The 22,408-nt window shown below is 31.6% G+C and overlaps 7 protein-coding genes across 7 annotated transcripts in view; 3 read left to right on the forward strand and 4 right to left on the reverse strand.

The window, feature by feature from the left end:
• Window positions 1-11,136, forward strand: part of LOC143198879 (putative G-protein coupled receptor B0563.6) — a 244,349-nt gene extending 233,213 nt beyond the window's left edge. Inside the window, exons 5-8 of the mRNA XM_076408484.1 lie at window positions 7,933-8,339; window positions 8,403-8,482; window positions 10,546-10,744; window positions 10,800-11,136. Coding sequence (XP_076264599.1) covers window positions 7,933-8,339; window positions 8,403-8,482; window positions 10,546-10,744; window positions 10,800-10,994 — 881 coding nt within the window. The 3' untranslated portion in view covers window positions 10,995-11,136. The remainder of the gene's footprint in view (window positions 1-7,932; window positions 8,340-8,402; window positions 8,483-10,545; window positions 10,745-10,799) is intronic.
• LOC143199105 (uncharacterized) lies at window positions 84-6,167 on the reverse strand. Its single transcript, XM_076408853.1, has 2 exons — window positions 5,920-6,167; window positions 84-989 (listed from the first exon to the last, which is right to left on the reverse strand). The coding sequence occupies exons 1-2, from the start codon at window positions 5,943-5,945 to the stop codon at window positions 251-253; spliced, it is 765 nt and encodes a 254-aa protein (XP_076264968.1). The 5' UTR covers window positions 5,946-6,167; the 3' UTR covers window positions 84-250.
• An 891-nt stretch (window positions 11,137-12,027) lies between the features above and the next one.
• LOC143198866 (protein GPR107) lies at window positions 12,028-15,679 on the reverse strand. Its single transcript, XM_076408443.1, has 7 exons — window positions 15,454-15,679; window positions 15,294-15,404; window positions 15,090-15,238; window positions 14,882-15,035; window positions 13,899-14,555; window positions 13,557-13,834; window positions 12,028-12,626 (listed from the first exon to the last, which is right to left on the reverse strand). The coding sequence occupies exons 1-7, from the start codon at window positions 15,538-15,540 to the stop codon at window positions 12,479-12,481; spliced, it is 1,584 nt and encodes a 527-aa protein (XP_076264558.1). The 5' UTR covers window positions 15,541-15,679; the 3' UTR covers window positions 12,028-12,478.
• A 120-nt stretch (window positions 15,680-15,799) lies between these two features.
• Vps51 (Vacuolar protein sorting 51) lies at window positions 15,800-18,208 on the reverse strand. Its single transcript, XM_076408425.1, has 2 exons — window positions 16,305-18,208; window positions 15,800-15,986 (listed from the first exon to the last, which is right to left on the reverse strand). Exons 1-2 carry the CDS (start codon window positions 18,094-18,096, stop codon window positions 15,871-15,873), a joined length of 1,908 nt encoding a protein of 635 aa, XP_076264540.1. The 5' UTR covers window positions 18,097-18,208; the 3' UTR covers window positions 15,800-15,870.
• A 63-nt stretch (window positions 18,209-18,271) lies between these two features.
• hoip (NHP2-like protein 1 hoip) lies at window positions 18,272-18,953 on the forward strand. Its single transcript, XM_076408529.1, has 2 exons — window positions 18,272-18,410; window positions 18,469-18,953. The coding sequence occupies exons 1-2, from the start codon at window positions 18,408-18,410 to the stop codon at window positions 18,847-18,849; spliced, it is 384 nt and encodes a 127-aa protein (XP_076264644.1). The 5' UTR covers window positions 18,272-18,407; the 3' UTR covers window positions 18,850-18,953.
• Window positions 18,954-19,103: 150 nt separating this feature from the next.
• Window positions 19,104-21,104, forward strand: UQCR-C2 (Ubiquinol-cytochrome c reductase core protein 2). Its single transcript, XM_076408479.1, has 8 exons — window positions 19,104-19,261; window positions 19,323-19,459; window positions 19,512-19,818; window positions 19,880-20,139; window positions 20,210-20,330; window positions 20,383-20,593; window positions 20,655-20,812; window positions 20,874-21,104. Exons 1-8 carry the CDS (start codon window positions 19,217-19,219, stop codon window positions 20,952-20,954), a joined length of 1,320 nt encoding a protein of 439 aa, XP_076264594.1. The 5' UTR covers window positions 19,104-19,216; the 3' UTR covers window positions 20,955-21,104.
• On the reverse strand, window positions 21,095-22,289 carry Syx8 (Syntaxin 8). Its single transcript, XM_076408514.1, has 5 exons — window positions 22,133-22,289; window positions 21,891-22,085; window positions 21,564-21,790; window positions 21,355-21,447; window positions 21,095-21,304 (listed from the first exon to the last, which is right to left on the reverse strand). Exons 1-5 carry the CDS (start codon window positions 22,162-22,164, stop codon window positions 21,144-21,146), a joined length of 708 nt encoding a protein of 235 aa, XP_076264629.1. The 5' UTR covers window positions 22,165-22,289; the 3' UTR covers window positions 21,095-21,143.
• Between the last annotated feature and the right edge of the window lie 119 nt (window positions 22,290-22,408).

The following is a 22,408-nucleotide window of genomic DNA, read 5'->3' on the forward strand; positions in this document are numbered from 1 at the left end:
GCTTAATCTAGAAGACGCGACTGCCACAACATTGGGCAAGAAAACAATGTTTAATACACAGTTGAATGATATTTTAGAATATATAATTTATTTAAAACTTTATTTAATCAATAACACAATTTTAAAGCCAATTAATTGTAATAGGATAGATATAAATAAGAACAAAGACTTGTTAGCTTTCGTGCTATAAAAACGTATAAATATTACAAGCTATTTTTAAAAATCAATTCTAACAAGATGTCGAATATATTTACAAAACCTTCAAATTTCTCCTCCTATTTCTTCTTAAAGAATCCTGAGTAATGTTGGTTTTTTGTTGTATCATTTTTGGATTTAAAATTCGTTGTTTCTTTTGTATGTATTGCATTAACTTTGGAGGCATCTTCTCTTTCGGTGGAAATTTCTCAATTGCATTGTCTCCCAAATGAAGATACTTCAAAATCTTCAGAGGTAAAAAGGTGGTAGGATAGATGTTCTTGATATTATTACCATCTAAATACAATACTTCAAGAGCTGGTAGTTTTGTGAATGTTATCGGGTAAATTTTAGTGATTTTATTATTACTCAGCATGAGAGTTTGTAGGGTATCGGATTGGATGAAGGGTCGTTTTTTGGTCATTTGCAATAAGTTTTCTCGTAGAAGTAGCTTTGCGAGACGTGGCGCCCAGATATTAGCTCGTGGTGGTATTTTCTTGATTAAGTTTCCGGAAAAATCGACAGTTTCGACTAGCGGCAACAGATGAACCAACGTGACGGGAAAGATGGTGAGATTCATATGGTCGCCGTAAAGAGTGTTGGCTTCCGCGACTAGCTTGAAAAAGGCATGATGAAAATCTTTGCGTGAATGGTCTCTATATCCCGTTATGTCCACACAACGGGTGGCGTCATCTGGTATGTTCCATGTGTTGATGTACAAGTACGCCGTATTGCGAGGACTGCATGGTTCTCCATAAAAGAATGATGCATTGGTAGCAATAATGAAAAACGAGCTGGAAATTAAAAAAAACATCAGTTATAACATTAACAAAACCAATTTTACTTTCATATATCATATAATTTATTAGATAACGGTACATAGTGCAGAGATAATCTCATTGATGAAACACGATGATGACAAGATAACACAAGATAAAACAAGAAATAAAATGTCAAGGTTAAATAATGAAGAAAATCAAAGACCTGTTAGTGTACCATGTCAAGAAATAAAATAAATATTAGCCGTTTTTTTTTTGAAATTGTGTTATTAGTTCTTTAATTACACTCTGTGAAATTTTTCTAATATAAATAAGAATACATGTTTTCAATCCCTTATGGCATTGTTAAAAACATTAAAAACATTAAAAAAATCTGTTTTGCTTAATGTTATAGAACAAAATATATGTCACGCAGTATTATTTCTATCACTTCTATTTATTAGACTGCTTTACTTCCATTTATTTGTTAGAGTTTTGTTTATTGTTACTTTGTTCAAATAGTTTTTTTCAAAATAAATATTAAATTGTGATGCAATATATCAAGCATATAAATTTATTTTAAAAGGTTTACATCATTACATTACATTACATCATTTATATGTTACTATTTATTAAATCTCATCAGGTACATTTGACACTAACACTACAGAATAAATCACACTTTCTGGAAATTTTAACTGGAACTTCTAACTATCAATATTGATCGTTATCGTCTACAATTGATGCGCTTGAGCCCAGCACTGCACAAAACGACCGCAAGACGAGCAACGACATAAAACTTGTTATTCTTCAGCAGGACAACGCTCGAGCACATGATGCAAAACCGGTGAAAACGTGCTAGGAGTCATTAAAATTGAAAATGCTAGCCCACCCGCCATATTCTCCAAAGCTTGCTCTGTCTTGTTTCGATATATGAATCGTAACCTATCTGAGCAGCACTTCGTACTTCTTATGAAGGCACCAAAAAATGGATCGATCCGTGGATAACCTCAAAATATATCGTTCTTTCGAGAGAGAATCCGTAACTTCCGCCTAGAAGATGGGAAAACTAGCAGTAATAGATGGACAATATATTTAATAAAATACATTGTATCTATTTTCCCAATAAAGCTTCAAATTTTAAAAAATCCTTCAAAACTAATTTACTTTGTTAAAAAGCAGTGGTGAGACAACATCTTTCTGATGATGTCCAGCTTTTGACCAAATCTAGTATCTCAAATAAATTCCACAAATGGCTTTGCACTCACAGCTGAACTATTGTAAGATGCCTGAAGAAGTTAAACACTTCTAGAAGAACATGTTCAGCTTTTAGAGCTGCCCAAAAATGACGGCCAAAATATATAATTGAAGGTAGAAAGAAAATTAATTAAAAAAAGAACAATTGAACACTTTCCACATTTGATACTAGCCCAGTGCGAAAATCTTACATAAACAACCACAATTCGGTCTAAATTCAGCCTCCACATAAAGATAATAAATTATAATAAAATAGAAAACACTAAAACTACTCTCTATATATACTTCTATGACTAAAATTTATATATTCCAAGCGCAACAACGTGCATCAATCATTTATCCAATCTTCAAACAAACAAATATTTAAATTAATTAGAAATAAAGTGCATCATGAATCGATATCTAAAAATACTGAATGATAAATAGGAATACCAGAGAATCAACCACGCAAAATTCTAATCGCAAGACAGAATACTATAAACAAAATGAAACATTCATCCGCCAGCCCAGATGAGTTATTTATAACACTTCATAAAGCATCGATTGCTTATTTGGTGAAAATCTTCATTTCCAGTATAATTTTTTCCAAACATACTAACGTATTTTCAACCCAAGAAGTTGTTAATATCGTATGACAGGAAGTTTTCTTTAATCAAATAATATCATGTAAACCACCGTTCAAATGTTTGGAAAACTCATATTTTTAGACATAAAAAATACTGCAAGAAATATTTAAAAGTTAGTATTGGAGTTATATTCAACATAAAATATTTTTAACATAAAAATTGTAGCGAACCTAAAAAATAAATAAGGACTTCACTAAAAAGTAAAAAATAATCAAACTTAGATTTTTAACACTAAAAAAACGTTTTAAAATAAAATATGTACATAATAATCGTTACGTGTAGTAGATAGGTTAAATAAGGTTTTAGTTTATTTTCATATAGTTATTACAACGATTATTATGTACATATTTTATTATGAGTACGAGGAAAAATAGGAATAGAGAAACAAGCTTCAGGCCCCGGAGTCCGCTACCTAGCCTAAGAGATTTGAGAAATATTCTACCAAACTAGAACAACAACAAGAACTTGTTTTCCCATCCAGGAATAGAACATGCGACCACCGCGTGTAAGCTGAAAGTGGTAACCGTTACACTGTACAAGCAGTTACCCTCATATCCTCATATGATATGGTTAAAGCTCAAAAAGCAAACAATGACTTTTGCACTGAACGACATCCAATTTTCTGTCACATCAGCTCTGCAATTACATTATACACAATGATCTGATTATTTTAAATAAAAAAATATGTGGAAATTTTGTACGTGCAATTTGTTTTTGTGACTTCTGACTTGGTTCCAATGAGACCTCGGAAGTGTACTCTTGCACTATGCAGTCGAAAATAGAACCTCCTCCTTTTTTTAGTTTCTAATCAACAATATATGACCACAAATGTTTTACGGTCAATTTCTTAGAATTTGCAGTTTTTATCACTGTCTTTAACGTTATTCTTTCGAAAAAAGATGGCTGAAGGTTATCAAATGATGTGTGAAGCTTGCGACAACCATACTTCATCGAATTCAACGTGTGAATGATAAAAATGGTGATTTTGGTAGAAGTAAAACTAGAGGTAAAACAAAATGAAGGAATTTTGCAAATAATGACACAATCATGACGAGCTCAACACAATCACCCATCGAGCTCAGCAAATTTGTGGGGATACTTACAAAGTGAATGGAAGTCACTAGACTCCGAATACTCAAATAAGTTAATAAAAAGAATGAACACAATTTGTGAAGAAGTAATTATAAACAAGGGTGGCCATTTTGACGAGGCCAACATTTAATGGCAACATTTTTTTAATCTTACTTAATTTAACTAACTTCAACTAAATGTTTAGTCTAAGGTTTGATTTTAAAAAAATAAATTTTTTGTACTTTTGTGATAAATAGTAATTTCATGATGTAAATATGAAATTTGATGAGCAAGGAGGATGTACTATAACTTTAATTTTGTTTCCGCTTATACACTAAAGAGTTATCGCTGCTATGTAGAATAAATACCCTTAATTGAAATTTTACTAAACATAGTAGGCAAATGATTTGTAAATAAACAATAACAAAACAACTAGAAAAAAAAACAAAAATAGAGAAAAGGAAACAATAAGACTATGGATCATAAAAAATGGAGTAAGAAATAAAAGCAGATATGAAATATCTGGAGAGAGACTATTTTACTCCCAAGGCAACTAGGAAACTCTCTTAGAAGCGCCTATTAAATTTCATAGGATTTTAGGCCAATTATTCATTTAATATCTCGTTCGACAATTCTATTTTTCCACAACATATTCTTTTATAACCAATTTTTTCTTTCAAACGTTATTAAGCCGATTTTTTCTACTAAACTGACATAGGTAGACAACACAATTCTATATAACAAATCAAATATTCATCCAATTCACTAAAATCAATAACAGTAACACCTCTAGTTTATGCACCACTAAAGAATCCTCTGTACCACCCTCACTATCCAACATTGTTATTGCAACGTAATTATACTTACGAATATTTAAGAAAGATGTTTAATTTTAAGTTTAGGAAAATATTTAGGAATTAGAATTTAACTGTTTTTGTAATATTTGAGACATGAGAAAATAAAAAATATCCTATTGCATCAAAGCTAGTGAAGCCAAGTCAAAATAGGAAATACCGAGCAAAATAGAAAATACATCACTAGCAAAAAAGAATGTCTCATCGGCTTGTTATCGAGAGGATGCTTGTAGGAAGTTAGATCTGGTAGAAGACCTCTTATGGTGGTTATAACACTAAACTTCAAGAAGGCCCGAAATAGTAGAATATTAGAGTATTTTTAAGAATCCGTAACTCATGTGTTCCATTCGCGTGAGAAGTTCCTAGCTGGAAGAGCCTCTCCAAAATTCTGAACGAAAGAGTTCTTTTCCATGAACCCGGTGGAGATAAAACACGATGCATCCACAGTGTGAATCAATCTCAAGAGTGAGAATCAGAATTAACCAAAGAACGTCAGAATTAGTAAGAACAGAAACCTTCAGCATCAGAATTAACAAGAAGGGAAAGGTCAACAACAATAATCAAGACCAGAAACAGAATAATTAATTGTAAACAAGTTAATTGTAAAATACAAACGTCGGAGTACAAGCTCATATCAAGAAGAACAGAATCAGAAGAACAATTCTTATATAGTCGTTTAAACATTAGTTGTCGTACATATCGATTTTATATTATTTCTGTTTTATTTATTTTATTTAATATATTTTTTACATTATTCGTTTAAATAAATAATCTCGTATTTACGCATTAATTTAACCAAAGCAGAGAGATTTTATTTACAACATTATTTTCTCTCCTTTTCTTAACTCAAAATTACTTATAACAATTAATTAAATATTAAAAAACAAGAAATATCAGAATAATTTACAATAATATGTCACTTTCAAAGATAACAATTTCTAATCTGATTAATAAATTGCCCAAAAACAACTGAAATAGTGTTAGGATACATTTAAATCAATTAAGCAAAAAACAAAGCCAAAACAGTAATTAACCAATTTAACGGATAACAATGTATTTTATGTAATCTTGACGCCATGCCTAAAAAAACAATTTTTTTTTAATCATAATAATCTAACAAAATGTTTTTAAAAATGATTAGAACTCAAAATAACTCACATTAAAAGTTTCTTCTGCCACCACATGATAAGTCCGATTTTGAATCCTCCAAAATTAGGCGAAAAAATTTTCGGTTAAAATTAGTTTCTTACAGCGTAAACGTGCATAACCCACTGACTGACTGACTGACTGGATTTTCGAAATGTCGTATGCAACTTCTCGCGAGACAAATTAACGGAATTGCGAACGCACCGTATGATTCGTTCCGCATCATTCGGATCAATTGATGCCGTCAACACAGACCATTTAAGAAATATCGTCCCAAATCTTTTACGGAAACACAAACTGACTGGACTAATGCGCATCAATGTTAAAAAAGGCGTTTTTAACGTTTGTTGGAATTAAAATTGTTATATAAAACTGCTAAATACTCTGATGTCCTAACTTTTATCGTTTGCGACAAAAATAAATATCCTTATCATTGGATTTGTTTATAGTTGTACGTACATTAATTTAACACAATATGAGGCCATCTAGTTGACGAATATATTTGAGATTTGGTTAAAGAACTACCACAATAAGTTAATGAAGTAAAATGATCTAATATCTAATTGAACTTATTGATATTTACTTGTCTAGGTTTGTGCTATATCTGTATGGTCTATCCAAAGTTGGTGTGAACATACGTCATCTCAATTTATGACGTTAAAACGGTGCAATATTGCCACGTCAACTCTGAGTTTTAATTTATTTTGTCTATGACCTATAACAAAATTCTAATCTAAATCAAATAATGAAACAAAAATGTTATCAAATATAATTTATTTTATCATGTATAGTACATCTAAAAATTAAAGTTAATTATGCAGCCACAATAGTTTATCGGTTAGAGTTATAACCTCTTATCATTATTGCTTTCAAGAATGTTGCGTACGTCTGACAACCGGACGAATTTGACAGGTTCATTCATTTACATGTTCGAACTTACGAGGCAGCATTGTATCTCTTTTTAACTAGAATAAAATGAGAAGAAAAATGTTGTCTAATTCTAAAGCAAATTTATAAATTGCGACAGACAATACATTATACATATTGATGACGTATGTTCACAGCAACTTTGGATAGACTGTATATTAGTTAAAATATGTGAAAATGTCTTTAAAAACTATTATTTTACTTAAAAAACTGCTTTATTTTACACAGAGGCGAATTATAGCAGTTATAGCAGAGACTAGTGATAGTTTGGGCCTGGTCTGGGTCGTTATTTCGTCTGGACGACTCATAGTTGTAAAATTACGTTTGACTATCCATTATATCTTGGTCTGCCAGTGCGTATTTGAGTTTGATTCCAACGTACTACAACAGCCATTTTGGATTTCAGACTGGTTTGGTAGGGCCTTACTTTTCTAAGGTTAAAAATTTTGTCGTTCATAGTTTATTAGTTCTTGTACTGTTCATATTTGTTCAATAAAGATGTTCAATAAAGAGTACGTATAATTTTTTTTAATAAAAACTGACGTAATATGGAGCATGAACGATGACTCGCAACACTTTATTCTGGAACCTCTGGAGGATATCTATGTTAGATTTGCTAGTAATACCACACAGTTCAATACCATAGGTCCAAATGGGCTTAAGTATTGACTTAAACAGCAAAACCTTTTTATCTAATACTAATTTAGATTTACGCCCTATCAGCCAGTACATTTGGTTAGTTTAACCGCAAGCTGTTCGCGTTTTGTCACTACATGTTTCTTCCATGTCAAACGTCGATAGAAATGCATTCCCAGATATTTAACGTTGTCTGCTTGCGGAAATTCATGATTATTCAATTTTACTGAGGGACATTTTCTTCTACAATGGGTGAATGTCACATGGGTAGATTTTGTCTCATTTGCCTTGATACGCCACGATTTCAACCGCAATTCGACTTTGTTAAGATGAAGTTGGATGTTTCTTGTGAGTGATATAAGCCGTATGTGAGTTTAATTACATCATCGACCAACAATTAAAAAAATCATATATATTAGTAAAATGTTCCTTCTATAACTCCATAGCAATGTTATTTTCCAGGTTATTCAGCCGCTGCATTGTTAGCGATACTGTTCGCTTTGCCGTTCGCGTGGAGAGTCCTGGTACATCGCGAGCACGGACACTGGGAAAGCCCCGTGCCGGCGCACTATTTCGCACACCTGGAGCTCTTTCTGGGCAACGGTTGCCTCGGCATCGGAGTAATGATGCTGCTAGCCCTCACCCTAGAGAGATACGTTAGTGTGTGCCACCCTGGCCACGCACGGCCTATCCTGGGTTCGCCGATAAGGGCCGTCATTCTGATTCCCGTACTGACCTTCGTCCTGTATACGCCCATTATTTTTCGTAGCTACGTAAAGACCTGTAGGTTGCTTCCGGACGGTAACGTCATCTATCAACGAACTGAAAACACAGAATACGTGTCCCACCCGGCATATAATGTTTATAAGGTAAGTTCACGACTAAAAACACCGTCCTAAAGAAACGAATCGGCTGTTTTCTTTTTGTTTTAGGTGGTACTGGAACTGATTTTCAAAGTTATACCAGTAATACTTTTAGCGGCGCTCAATTTGAGAATACTTATAGTTTATAGGTAATATAATGTCATAATTTGGACAACTTTTACTTCTGCTTTATTTTAGTGTTTTGTTAATTTAAGCTTATTATTGCTTGTCATCCAAATATATTTTGAATTATTGTAGTTGAATTTGTTAGTTGAATTGTCAGTTTTCATTTCAATTGTCAAAGTCAATTCTGTGCTGACATATTTAATCATTCATTATCTATTTCGATTTTTAAATAAGTACTGCCAAAATATCATAATCAAAATTTAACAGAAACGTCAAAATTAGGAATGACATTTTGAAAATACTTACAAGTGTAGTTTAAATAGCATTACACCGTTCTATAGCATTTTTCCGCCAGGACAATAACAGACATGTATACCTAATGTGTGTTGCTTTCATAACTAGAAACAAAAATAAGAAGAAGAAATAGTTCTGTATTTGATTTTATGTGTTAAAAGGTAAAAATTAGCGTTGTGAACTATCGACTGAAAATAGTCTAAACAATCGATAGTCGCAAAACAGTCGATAGTCAAAAAACTAGCCACTGAAAATAGTAATTACTATTCTCAGTGAAATGAACGGTTCGACTGTTTTTATTCATTCGTTATATCAGACGAAGATGCACGAATTCCTTCTTGTGTAAGTTGTGAGAGAGGAAAGGACGGAGATAATTGGTCGGATTAGTTTATTTTAAATATTTATTCTTTTCAATCGTACGTTAAGTGAGACGGAGATGTACACATTTCTTCTCGTACTAATTTAAAAAAAATATAATAAATAATTGCTAAATACTATTATTTTTTTCTATGACTATTATGTTGCAATAATTTCATTTTAAATGAAGTAGAATTATTTTTATATATGAATGTGCTGGGGATACGTCAGAAGAAATGTAGTAGACACCCAAATATTTTATCGTATGTTAATTGCTATTTTTAAATAACATACAATAATAGATATAATAGGTAATACAACAAAACTTATTAAAAACTGAAAAAACGAATCCACGATTTTTTTAAAAAAACACTGTCGTCATCATTTTTCGCTGGTAAGGATGGGTCTGGCTTTTTCAACGATGTTTGTCTTGCCTTCTTATCTATTTCGTTCTTAAGTGATTTATAACAGCTAATGGCCGAATTAATTCCTCGAGAAATTCTAGCACTTTAGCTTCAAGGAAAATGTTTAACACTTGTGCAGGTTTATAACCAGCTCTTTGAATAATTCCCTTTAAAATGTTGGGATATTCCTTAGATACGGTCATTCTCCGTTTGTTATTGTCCTCAATCCATATAATCAATCACAAAATACAGAGGAAATCTCAATATTTTGTGATCAGAATCAAGTTATCAGTTCAGAATCCATTGTTTTAACCCTGATACGAATAACTCTTATTAATACAGAATTTTCTCTATAAGAAGGGCAGGTACAGGATTCTTTTCTGTATGGGGTATTAGTGCGGATGTCGATAGTAGATCTGGATAACAAGTTTGAATTTTTACCTTTAAGTGGATTTACAATACAAAAATAACGATCTGTGCGATGGTCACTTGGTTCCCTCCAAATTCTTGACACTACAAACTTCATTACATATATGCAAGAGTTACATGACACATGTGAGGCCTTTTTTTGTCTTGACTTTTAACAGGTAGATTCAAGTAAGCTTGATAAACTTCGCAACTCTTTAAATTTGTACTTAAATCGTTTTTTTTCTGTTACTTCAATAAATACTTCGAAAATATAGCAAAACGAGTCAGCGTCTCTGAAACATTTACAAACTCTCAATTTGAGGCGGTAAAAAATATATGAAACATGTTCCTCTGTAATACACAAATACACATATTAGCGACGCTAGAAATACTATCCCCCGCCCTCTTACATCACTTTCGACAGAGTTAGCGATCATTATATATCAAGTAAAACCACCCATGCACAGGAAATTTTTATTTTTCTTGTACACCGGTGTTATCAAAAAGAAATATTATTTATCTTCATTTGCATTTTTTTTTGTTATTGTTATGCATAAACTGTATTAATTCGTATTAGTTTTTTGTTTCAATATAGTATTAATACCTGATTAATGTGTGTACAGGAGATCTTGCGAGAAGAGAAGAAAAATGACTTTAAGTCGAACCACATCGGGCGAAGAAGACCCCAGAAAATTTGCCGAAGAACGTAGATTAGTCCTCTTGTTGGGATCGACGAGCATCTTGTTTTTGGTCTGCGTAACGCCCATGGTAATCCTCAACGTCACGCTATCCGATAGCAATCTGATGAAATATCCTTACCAGGTACGACACATTATTTGAATTGTAGTAAAGACTACATGTCGTGATATTTTTTCAGGTATTTCGTGCCATCGCCAACCTATTAGAGGTAACCAACTATTCAATCACCTTCTACATTTACTGCCTGTTTTCCGAGGACTTCCGTAACACCCTCTTACGCACCTTGAGCCTGGGCGATAATACACCAGTAAGAGGTTTGGTGAAGGCCCCATTGCCCACTGCCACTACGACCATCACGCAAAAGAGCGTTTGATATAAGCCGTCTAGATCGGAAGTAACTCCGGTCTGATTCGAGACACAGTCGGACGTGCCAAATATCCAGATATTTGGACGCATTGCCATTGCATATACCATTAGATCACGAACATTGTATCCAGGACACCCAAAACGACGATACGCACATTCAAACTGTTATTATTTCGATTGTTTTACTTGGCAAAGTATCATTAAGCGGGCCCTCGATATGCGGATGAATGTAGAATAAATCTCGACTAAATTTATTCGTAAACCAATAATCAAAACAATATAGATATGTTCGGTTTCCGAGATTAGGCGTTTCATAGAAAAGAGCGTGTCAAATAATGTCGATATCGATTTACTTTAAACCGATGCCTTAAAAATAAATCCAAGTCTTATTTTATGTGATAAAAATCAAGAAGGTTAAACGTAACGCTTGCCGATATAGACTACACGAAGGTTTTTTATATTTATCATGATAGGTAACATAGTTGTAATATGTACGTTCAATTTTGCATCTATTATTAATGGAAAAACATTCAGTGGTACAATGCAGAACAATAATAAATTCAAATTTTATACAAGTTCCTTTCTTTTTTTTCTCATTAAACTGTCATTAAATATTCTCAAATAGACAAACAATTGATTTAAAAAAAATGTTCTCATTGGTTAATAAAGATATAATTATTGTAAAATCGTTATTTCCATTATTGTAAAGAATATTTTATATTGATATAGAAGGTAAATTTATTACTGTTGTGTATTATTATATATAATCCACACTGTATATACAGAGCTCAACGAGTATTCCACTTTTAATCAGATATTCGTTTTGATATTTGTAAACGCACATTTTTCTAAACCCAAAAGAACTGTAAAAATAATTTTTATACAATCGGACAATAAGGATATACATACATACTGACTAGGCAAATGTCCACGTTTATGTTCATTGTACTTTCAAGTGTGTAACAAATAAAACAAAATGTCTTTTACGAAGTTTGTGTTTTATTTAACTTGGTGACATTAAAATAAAACAATACCCAGCATAGTGATAAATTATCTGTTTATTAACATCAGCCTTAACATTATATAATACTTAAAGACTAAATATAGGGTGTAGATTGTGGAAATCGTCAGTATTTAATTATGTACTTTTGTATTTGCTGGAAAAAGTTGTGCAAGAGAATTATATCGTTTCTATCCAGATGAGATGGACCCTTAACTCCGTTACGAATAAGAGCTATTTACAATCTTAAAGTTTACCCATTGCAGGACCTACCAGCATCATTTAAAAAGGTTCAGCATATGTTACCTGACTACACTATCTTCACCTGCTCTACAAAATATAAGAATTTTAATCATCGATTGTTAGTACTAGGGGTCCTTAAGACGGCATTGGATAAACAATTATCAAAAATGGTGTCTTGAATTTAAAGATCTTCTGGTCAATCTATCACAGCAAATGAACATAATTATCCTAAACATGGAGTGAATTTATTAGTCGTAATCATGACTGCTCTCACTCTGACCCAACAAAGCATCCTTTTCTTCCTCGGTAACCTCCATGAGAGTATGGTGGTGTGGAGCTTTTGCTTGGCGTGAGCTTACTTTCTTCAGACCTTCAGTAACTCCACTTTCAGTAAGCCTGTAATAAAAAAAAATATAAAAATACATAATTACATATATAGTTACGCTTAACATTATTCCAATGGAGCTAATAATTTTAAAAACCCGTTATAGAGTACTGCTTGAAAGTATGTAAAAATCTATGTTAATGTGTTCAAAGAATCATTTTTATTTTAAATGTGTAACCTCACTCCCGTGAATCATCTGATGCACTAGCAAAACATATCTACAACAATATGTTGTCTCCTATTCTCTTACTTTTCCTAGCCACTTTATATAAAATTAAAATTAATACTCCAATATTCTATATTTTAACTATAGAGGAAGCACATACATCCACATTAAACATCAAAGCTAAACTGACACAAAAATGCTTGATTTTAACAGTATTTTAATAAAACACATTGCCCTATTGCATATAACCCTATTAATACTGCCAATCAAGTCAGGCTAATTTTGCCAAAGAAGCCATGAGAAATTGAGTCAGCAAACCTATATAAACTCTAATGTTTGCATTTTATTTGAACAACATCGTTTTTAATAAGTGATCTTATAATTATCTATTAAGCATCACATTTGAAATGTGATGTTCTTAGAGATGTCTAACTGTAACAGTGTCAATGTCTCAACCATACATATTACTGAGATTTTAATCTCAATTATAACATTGCCTATCTTCCTTTACCACCATCGTCCTACTACTAACAATAACTAAAATTTTTTTCATTGAAATTTTTGCCTATTTCTAGTCAATTTTATTGCTAAAAAGAAAAAGGAGGTATAACATATTCAAGAACCTATTAATGATAATATTCTAAACACAATATATCTATATTACAACGGATAAGATATTGCATTACCTTACATCAAGTCATCCCTATAAATGCAAAATTATATGTTCTTGAAGAAACAATATAAAAGCTAAAATATTTTCTCCTCATTAACTTACACTTCATCAACATCATCATCCTCGTCATCCGAAAGGGCAAAGTACGGATTATGGGACGCTGGTCTAAACTTATACGCAGTAAGTACGAAAAATACATAGGTGGCCATCTCCCGGAACATTTCATGCAACCACCCATATTGGAAAGGCACTGTAATTTTCAACAGGTACACGATAATTCGCGTTGAGTATATGTAGCACACCACCATTATGTAGAAGTGTCTAAACAATTTCAGCTTTCTTAAGTTAATAGCTGCTTTTCCATCAGTCTCTGAAGCTTCCTAAAAATTATAATACCACATACTATCATATAAAATAACAAATGCTAACGGGGTCTAAATGTACCTGCAAATGCCTTATAGACCAAACCACTGGAAATAAAATACAGCCACAACATAGTAAATCCACTAAAATAACTACATTTCTCCAAGCTAAATATTCCCTATCTCCTTCTTCACTTTCTTCTAATATAATTTCAGCTACATTGGCTAGAACTTGCAAAGGTATCACTACCATGAATAGTTTTTTGTCTTTTGGTGTCAAAACATGCTTAATAAAAGTCCATCCAGTTCCAACAAGAACCAAAACAACAAATAAGAGAGCACCTTTTAATAGATGTGCAATATAGAACAATATTGCCCAAGTTGTAAGATGGAATCCTAATCTTTCAATGTAATGGTAGTTGACACCATGGAAAGCTAATGAAACTGCTTTCAGGAACACCAATACAGCCATCATATAATGAATCTTAAAAACTGGGTGTTTTGACTGCTTTAGCAGGAATACCCAAAACATTCCTGATAGGAAAAACAATATAGACATCATGCAATACAATGCAGGGAGGGGCATTTCTCCTGCAGATAAATAATTTTCACTATTACGCTCAATTATTTCTATTTCAAAATTAACTACAGTTTCAGTGTTTGGATTGTAGTTGGGACAACTGTGAAAAAACAGATTATATAAACCTTCTTCCCATATAGTTTGCACTCCAACAACAAACTAAAAAAAAAAATATCATTAAGTACAAAAAGCTGCTAATATTTTAGAGAATCTTATACTAAAACCAATTATTATAAGTTTTGTTTAAATTATGTTTTTTAAATTTTTTAGATAAATATAACTAGATAGAAATTGCAAAATAATAATCAACTAAGATAACATTAAATGCACCATTTATTTATTAACATTCCTTATCTGTATAAGCTGATAAATCATGTCAACATAACATAAATCCAGTAAATTAAAGTTTAAATATGAAATGATGCATGTAGAATGAACAATTATTATTCCAGATAATTTTAATTATATCACTAAAATCAACTTACAGAAGCATTGTAGTACAATTTATCATCAATATGATAGGCAACCATATCCAAAAAGAACCCATTGCAAATGTTACTTGTTGGAGTCTTTTTTATTTTACTCTCATAAATATGAATAGTTGAAAGGGACTGATGATTAGCACATTTCACCTTAAGCCTAAAAAATAAGATGAAACTACTAATTTCATTTTACTTAATTGTTTATAATTACTGTTTGTTTTTAAAATCCATAATGAAATAAATAAATTCTTCATTATTATTGCTGTTGGTAATATTTCTTTCCAGAATACACACATCCTGATGACTATCCAAATAGGGATTGAGTCCATCATTAACAGTGCGATCTAATGTAAATCCAAACTGCAGAAACAAAATTATTACATGTGAATATAAATATGTATGAGTGACTGATTACCAAAGCTGAATCATTTTCTGGCTGTGTATTAAAATTGGACAGTGTCACCTCTAAGGTCCCTCCTTGATAAAAACCAAACGTACTGAGTCCTATGTATTTTCTCGCATCATTCTAAAATATATTATTTAATATTTGATATAATTTACGTAGCACAACTTGCCTTTATCTGAAGTTTATGTATTCTCGCATGAACGGAAGTAAACCACAGCAAAATACTATTTATCAAAAATAATTTGCAAGGAAACATATTGAAATTAAATACACTGGAACTCTAATATATTTCACATAGTCTCAAATACATAAATTCTTTACTATTTGATTGCATTAAACTTGCACCAAATATATTGCTGTCACTGTACGTCAACACCGTCAATAAATTAGTTCTTATCAAATTAGATAGGATATCATATATTTAAACTTATATATGAAATGATAACATGATAAAAGTTCAACATAATCTATTTCCTTCTATTTAATGAATAATTTAATAAATAAAACTTTAAATATAAATATTATTGTTTATTAAACATAGTTAAGTAAATATATTAACATTTATAGTTTACATTTAATCACCACTTTATCCTCTTTCACATATGATATCAACTACACCAGGCTCCATTAAAACTGGTTCCAAACACCGATGTACAGCGGAGCCCAAAATTTCATCTAACAAAAAGTGTACTAAATTTTCATCTGCAACAAAACGCCATAAATACAACTGCAGATAATGAGTATCAACTTGAATCTGCTGTAGTCCATATTTGCTAAAAGTTTTTAGCCGTACACACTCCATGAAAGTCTTCAAACTGATTTTAATAATCCCAGTTAATATTGAAACCTTTGAAAACTCTACAGGAGAGAATATTTCAATTCTTTCGCTAAACAACTTGTGCATATTTGATACTAATGCAGAATCTAGGTGACTGGGGGTGTAACTTGACCAATTTGAACGGTACTGATGTTTAGAAACTGAAATACTATGTGTTTTCCTACTGGAATCACTGCTGTTACCTGTTGCAGTTCCTTGGTCCTCATAAAGCAGGGCTACTGTAGCATCTATTGCTGAAATATCTTCAACTACTCTTTTCATTACTGCACGAACTGTCCTAGGCTCTATAGTATGTAACCAATCTCTTGTTTCAACACTTTTCCTCAACATTTGCGAACAATTATATCCCTGCAGTCGCACATAATAATTTAGTAAGTACTGGGCAGTTTCTTGCATACTGTTGATAATTTCTGACTCATTTGTCACTGCATTACCATGCCTTTTTTGATTGATATGGAAGACCTCATCAGTTTCAGAAAGCAAAAATCGCACGCTACCATTACGAAAATCAAGACAAAACTTGGACAACAGCAATATTAAAGTTGGGGGTATTTTAGAATCCAAAATACCTTCTGAACAGATGCTTTTTATAGAGGATGTTAAATGATGAAGGAAGCAGACTACCAGCCCTTCTCTGACATTATCCACACAAAAGCATTCTCTAAAATGTGTCTTCTTTGCAAAAGTTATCTCTGGACTAATAAAAGCAACCAAATCCTGAAGTACTCCTTTTGTTTTTTCCACAACTGTTACAATCATGGAATTTAACAGCTCTGTTAGATTTTTAGATGAATCATCTTGGCTTATTAATTTTGGAGTTGTTAAAGTTTGCCTTACTTTGGTCAAAGTGTCTGTAAAAGCTAACTTCAAAATATGCAAATGAGCTTTGCATTGTTTTGTACCAGCATTATTAATAATGTCTGTAGCCATAGTAGTAAAATTGATATTTTTAGAAAATGTGTTCCCTTCTATTCTCATGTAAAAACGATCTAATGCTTGAACCAATGTATTTGTATCAGCAATATCCTGTTCAGAATCAACTTTGCTTTGTATCAAATCAAAATATTTTTGCATATTTTCTTTAACAAATATTTCCAGTTCAACAGCTGCAAAATTTTCAAAAATCTCACTATTTTCAGTATTGTCAATGTTCATTCTATTAATAAACATATCATGAAACGAAGCTATTATTAAACAAAGATCACTTAAAAAACCAGAACAACCCAAATCAACAAATTCCACTATATCTCTTTGCTCACTCTGGTCTTTGAGCATAACTAATTGATCACTAAGTCTTTTTTCAGCACAAGTCAAAAATTCTGAACATAGTTCCTTTGGAGGTTCTTCTAACTGTAGCAATAAATCCACAGATTCCATAAGTTCTTTAGTTGTTGCATTTGGATTACTAAATTGCTTTCGTAACTCAGTTTTTAATTCTTCTAAGATTGCTACACAATCAGTTTTTATTCCTTGAAAAGCTGGCATATCTCCATATTGTTGTAACACTCTTTGTGCATGTATATAATCTTGAGTAGCTTGAATATAATTTTTTTCTTTCATCCTCCCCTTCAAAGTAGATGGTAATTTGAATAAAAATTGTAATCTCTGCAATAAACTATGAACTCCAGATAAATGGCTTATTTTGTCTCTAGTATCTTGTAAATTGGAATTAATCTTTTCAGAAAAAGAAGTAATGCTCTCCATATTTGACGCTAATAAATCCATTTCATCTTCCATTTTTTTAAAATCATTTTTCATCTTTCTTATGGTGTCCGTAGCGGATATGAATTTATTGTAGTTCTCATATACTAATGTTTGCATATCAGAATGCAGAGTTTGCGTATCTTTAACAATCTCATTTTCATTATCCATGATCTGTCTCAATGTAGATTCTTTGAACATTTTGTCCAAATACAGATTTGGGCTGAAATTGGGGCCATTTATATCAAGCGGATTTTGATTCTTCTCGGCCATGAATACTTTTTTTTAATAAGATTTTTATAAATATATAAAATAATATCATAAACAGATTTGTTTACTTTAGCAGAATGTCTATATTGACATTTTTGAAAAACAGTGATCCACAGAACAAATTTGTTAAAGAACAAAAATTTATTATACTATTTGTTAAGAAATAGAAACTAACCTTAAAAATAATTCCATTTCACCGCATTTACCATAGTTGTAACACGCGGTGTTGTAGATTTGCTCCTCCGTGAAGCGAAGAATCGCCGAGAGGTTGCACATTTTACTTGTTAATTCTAAAAGTGAAGCTTTTAACAAAAATGGTATGTAATTATATATACGTTTTATTAATTTTAATGTATTATGTCATTTATTTAATAGGCAGAAGAAGTAAATCCAAAGGCATACCCGCTTGCTGATCCCACATTGACTACAAAAATTCTAAACTTGGTACAACAAGCCCTAAATTACAAACAATTACGTAAAGGTGCTAATGAAGTTACCAAGACTCTGAATAGAGGCATTGCTGAATTCATTGTGATGGCAGCTGATGCAGAACCAATTGAAATTCTCATGCACTTGCCATTATTATGTGAAGATAAAAATGTTCCTTATGTTTTTGTTAGATCAAAGCAAGCATTAGGAAGAGCATGTGGTGTATCAAGGTCCGTAATTGCCTGTAGCGTCACAATCAATGAAGGTTCACAGCTCAAACCTCAAATTCAAACAATTCAACAGGAAATAGAACGCTTGTTAGTTTAAGACTGTAGACTAAAGTACAATTTATTTTTATAAATCTGCTTTGTTCAGAAAATAATAATTTTTTTATAAATGTTTTTTAAATAATAAACTACATTTCATTTAAAGATTGTTTCATTTGTTTGTTTCTTATCTAAATCATAATTAGTAATACATGTATACTATACCAATGTTTATCAATTTAATACCAAGGGAATATTTAATATGAATACCCTGTAAAGTTAGAAGTAAAGTTAGAAGTAAATTTGGGACATTTGTTTTTAATTGTCAAAAACAGTTGACATACGTCAAATCTCTGTCATTAGATAATTTGTGGCAAATTTAGTGAGTGAAAAAGTAATTTGTAATTACATAACTTAAAATTTCAACTATGGCCTCAACACTCACTAAGACACCATTATTGCGTTCCATCTCCGTAAGTTTTATTTAATGGTGATTTTATAGATAATTTAGTAAATGTCATTTTTTCAAACCAGTCTAGAGGCTATGCCCAACTGGCCCCAATTGGTGGAATTTCTAATTATGAATTAAAAAGCACCACACTCCCAAACAAACTAGTCTTAGTCTCAGCTGAAAATGAATCACCTCTAGCGAGAGTATCTGTTATTTTTCGGTAAAATATAAGATAGACTATCTTACTAAATTACTTACCAAAAAATTTATAGAGCTGGCTCACGCTTTGAATCAGTTGACAACCTCGGTGCTGCACATGTAGTTAGAACCGCTGCTGGTTTATCAACAAGGAATGCAAGCCAATTTGCGATAATTCGTAATCTTCAGCAAGTAGGTGCCAGTTTAACAGCAACATCTGATCGTGAAACTATAGCTTATACTCTGGAGGGTACTAGACAAGCTGTTGAAAAAGTTTTGCCTTTTTTAAGTGAAGTTGCAACTGAACAGGTTTTTAAGCCATGGGAAATTGCCGAACTTGCAGATCGTTTAAAACTTGATTTAGCTGTGAGACCGTTACAGGTAAAAATCACTACATTCATTATATGTTTATGTTTTTATTAGAGCTTCATATTCATTACAGCTCCGTGCAGTTGATTTGTTGCATAAAGCAGCTTTCCGTACAGGTTTAGGAAACTCCCAATTTATTCCTAAATTCCAAATTGGCAAAATTTCTTCAGAAACTTTGCAACATTTTGTTTCCAGTACTTTTACTTCAGGAAGAGCTGCTGTCATTGGTTTGGGAATTGATAATTCTAAATTAACCCAGTTTGCTCAAGGTTTAAATCTTGATTCAAGTGCTGGTATTTCAAGTGTAAACCCTTACAAAGGTGGAGAAGTCAGGTATAATATAAAATTATATATAATAAGTATAATTTTGTTTATAAATGTATAAAATTGTATTTTATTCCAGGTCTGATAAGGGAGGTGAGTTTGCATTTGTAGCACTTGCTGGAGAAGGAGCTGCTTTAACAAACACAAAAGAGGCCCTTGCCACAGCTGTATTACAAAATGTTTTAAGTGCAGGACCGCAGGTTATTAACAGTTATATGGTGTTAATTCTTAAAGCTAATGTTTTTTTTTTAGGTAAAATGGAGTAGCAATGACAATGGTGTTGTACCCAGAGCTATTGGAAACACAGATGGTTATTCTGTTAGAGGTATCAATGCTAGCTATAGTGACACTGGGTTAGTAGGTGTTCTTCTAGCTGCCCCAGCTAAATCTGCTGGAAAAATTGTTGAAGGTGCAGTAAAGGCACTAAAAAGTGGTAATATTTCTGATGCTGATGTTAATAGGGGTAAATAAGTTAGAGAATGTAAGCTGATTTATGATATTAAAATATATATATATTTTTACAGCAAAGAACTTGTTAAAAACTAATCTACTCCTTGAATTGGAAAGTGGATCAAGTGCAGTTCAATCTTATGGAACACAAGCTGTTTTAACCGGAGCTGTTAGATCGCCAGCTGATGTAGTAAGTGCAGTAGATTCAGTTACGACAGCTGATGTTCGTAATGTAAGTATATTTGATATATATACTTTGCTTGACAATTAACTAATTTTATGAATTATTACAGGCATTACAGAAGGCTGCTCGCAAACTGACTATTGCCTCAGTAGGAAACTTATCTGAAGTTCCATATGCTGATCAGTTGTAGATACTTTTTTCTTTATGAGTTATTTATAAGATTTGTATTATATTAATGTAAATTAATTCAAAATAATAGAAGTGCATAATTAGCCATCTGTAATAAGAGTAAAATAAATATTCAAATATTCCAACAATAAAAATGCACAATATAATTAAATATGTTTAATATATTTATATATCACTAATTTTATGACTACTATACGCACAACACGGTTACTATACTTATTAGAAGAAGTATTATTACAGTCCAGTAACCACAGGTATTGTCCTTTTGATCTACAGTCTCTATGTGGTTTGTTTCTGTTCTTACTCTTTGATCTGTCTGATCAACTCTAGTAACAATATCGTCAATAATTTCTGGAAGATTAAACTCATATTAAATTTATATGAACAATATACAATAATACCATTTTGAAATTCAGCTTCATCGGTAATAGCAGTGGCTATATTCTTTTGACGGGAAATAATTTTTGACAAGTTTTCTAAACCAGCATTCTGTTCTGAAACATAATTTTTTAAAAATTAACAATATATCACATTCCATAACCAATATTTTATAAAATAAGCTATAAATAAATATATTATCATCTTTAACAAATGTGGCATATCAATTTACCTCCAAGCATTTGTTTTTGCCTAGCCCTTATTTCATCTACTGACATATTTGATGCTCCTGTAGAACTATGTGCCCACTCATAATTTGACCCAGATGAACTAAACAAATCTTTTCTTTCTTCCATTGCTTTCACTGATACTTGTTCATCAAATATCTTTAGCATCTGTACATATTTGGTCTCCAAAACTTCCACTTGCCTTGTACGCCTTTCAGATTCTGCTAAAGTTCTAACATATTTTTAAAGAATATAATTTTATATAATAAACCAGGAATCATACAATTATTTTATTATTATTGCTGATAACAGAAAAATATTAATAAGGATACATGGCAGATGAAACATAAGCTGTACTAAGTTTTTCTTTCAATTGTTGAACTTCATTATTAAATTGTTTTAATCGTAAACGAACAGTAGCAGATATTGTACCGTACTTATTGCTCGTCCTGGCATATTTTTGTCTCTCATTTATCTGTTCCATGATTTCTCTTTGTAGCTTTTCGCATGATTCATGTTCTAAAAGCCTAAATTAAAAAATTAAATATTGTCCTGACTCATTTTTTGAACGTACCATGGATCTTCTCCCAAAAATAACAAAGCCATTATTATTGTTATTAGCTCAAATTCAAAGTAAACATAAAATTAAAATATAAACAAATTAAAACATACATTTAAGTCAAATTTTGCATTGCTTACAACCACAAAACACGAAGGAATATTCTCAATATTCTGTGCTTACAACAGTACCAAACATATATTTTTATATTCATATAATAAATTAATTTTTAATCAATTAAATATTAATCAAACAACTAACACATGCAACAAAATATAGTTATATTTTAAT

Source organism: Rhynchophorus ferrugineus, unplaced genomic scaffold (genome assembly GCF_030347505.1).
Source record: "Rhynchophorus ferrugineus isolate W39M unplaced genomic scaffold, kcgeb_rfMv2 rfM6, whole genome shotgun sequence".
Classification (NCBI taxonomy): Eukaryota; Metazoa; Arthropoda; class Insecta; order Coleoptera; family Curculionidae; genus Rhynchophorus; species Rhynchophorus ferrugineus.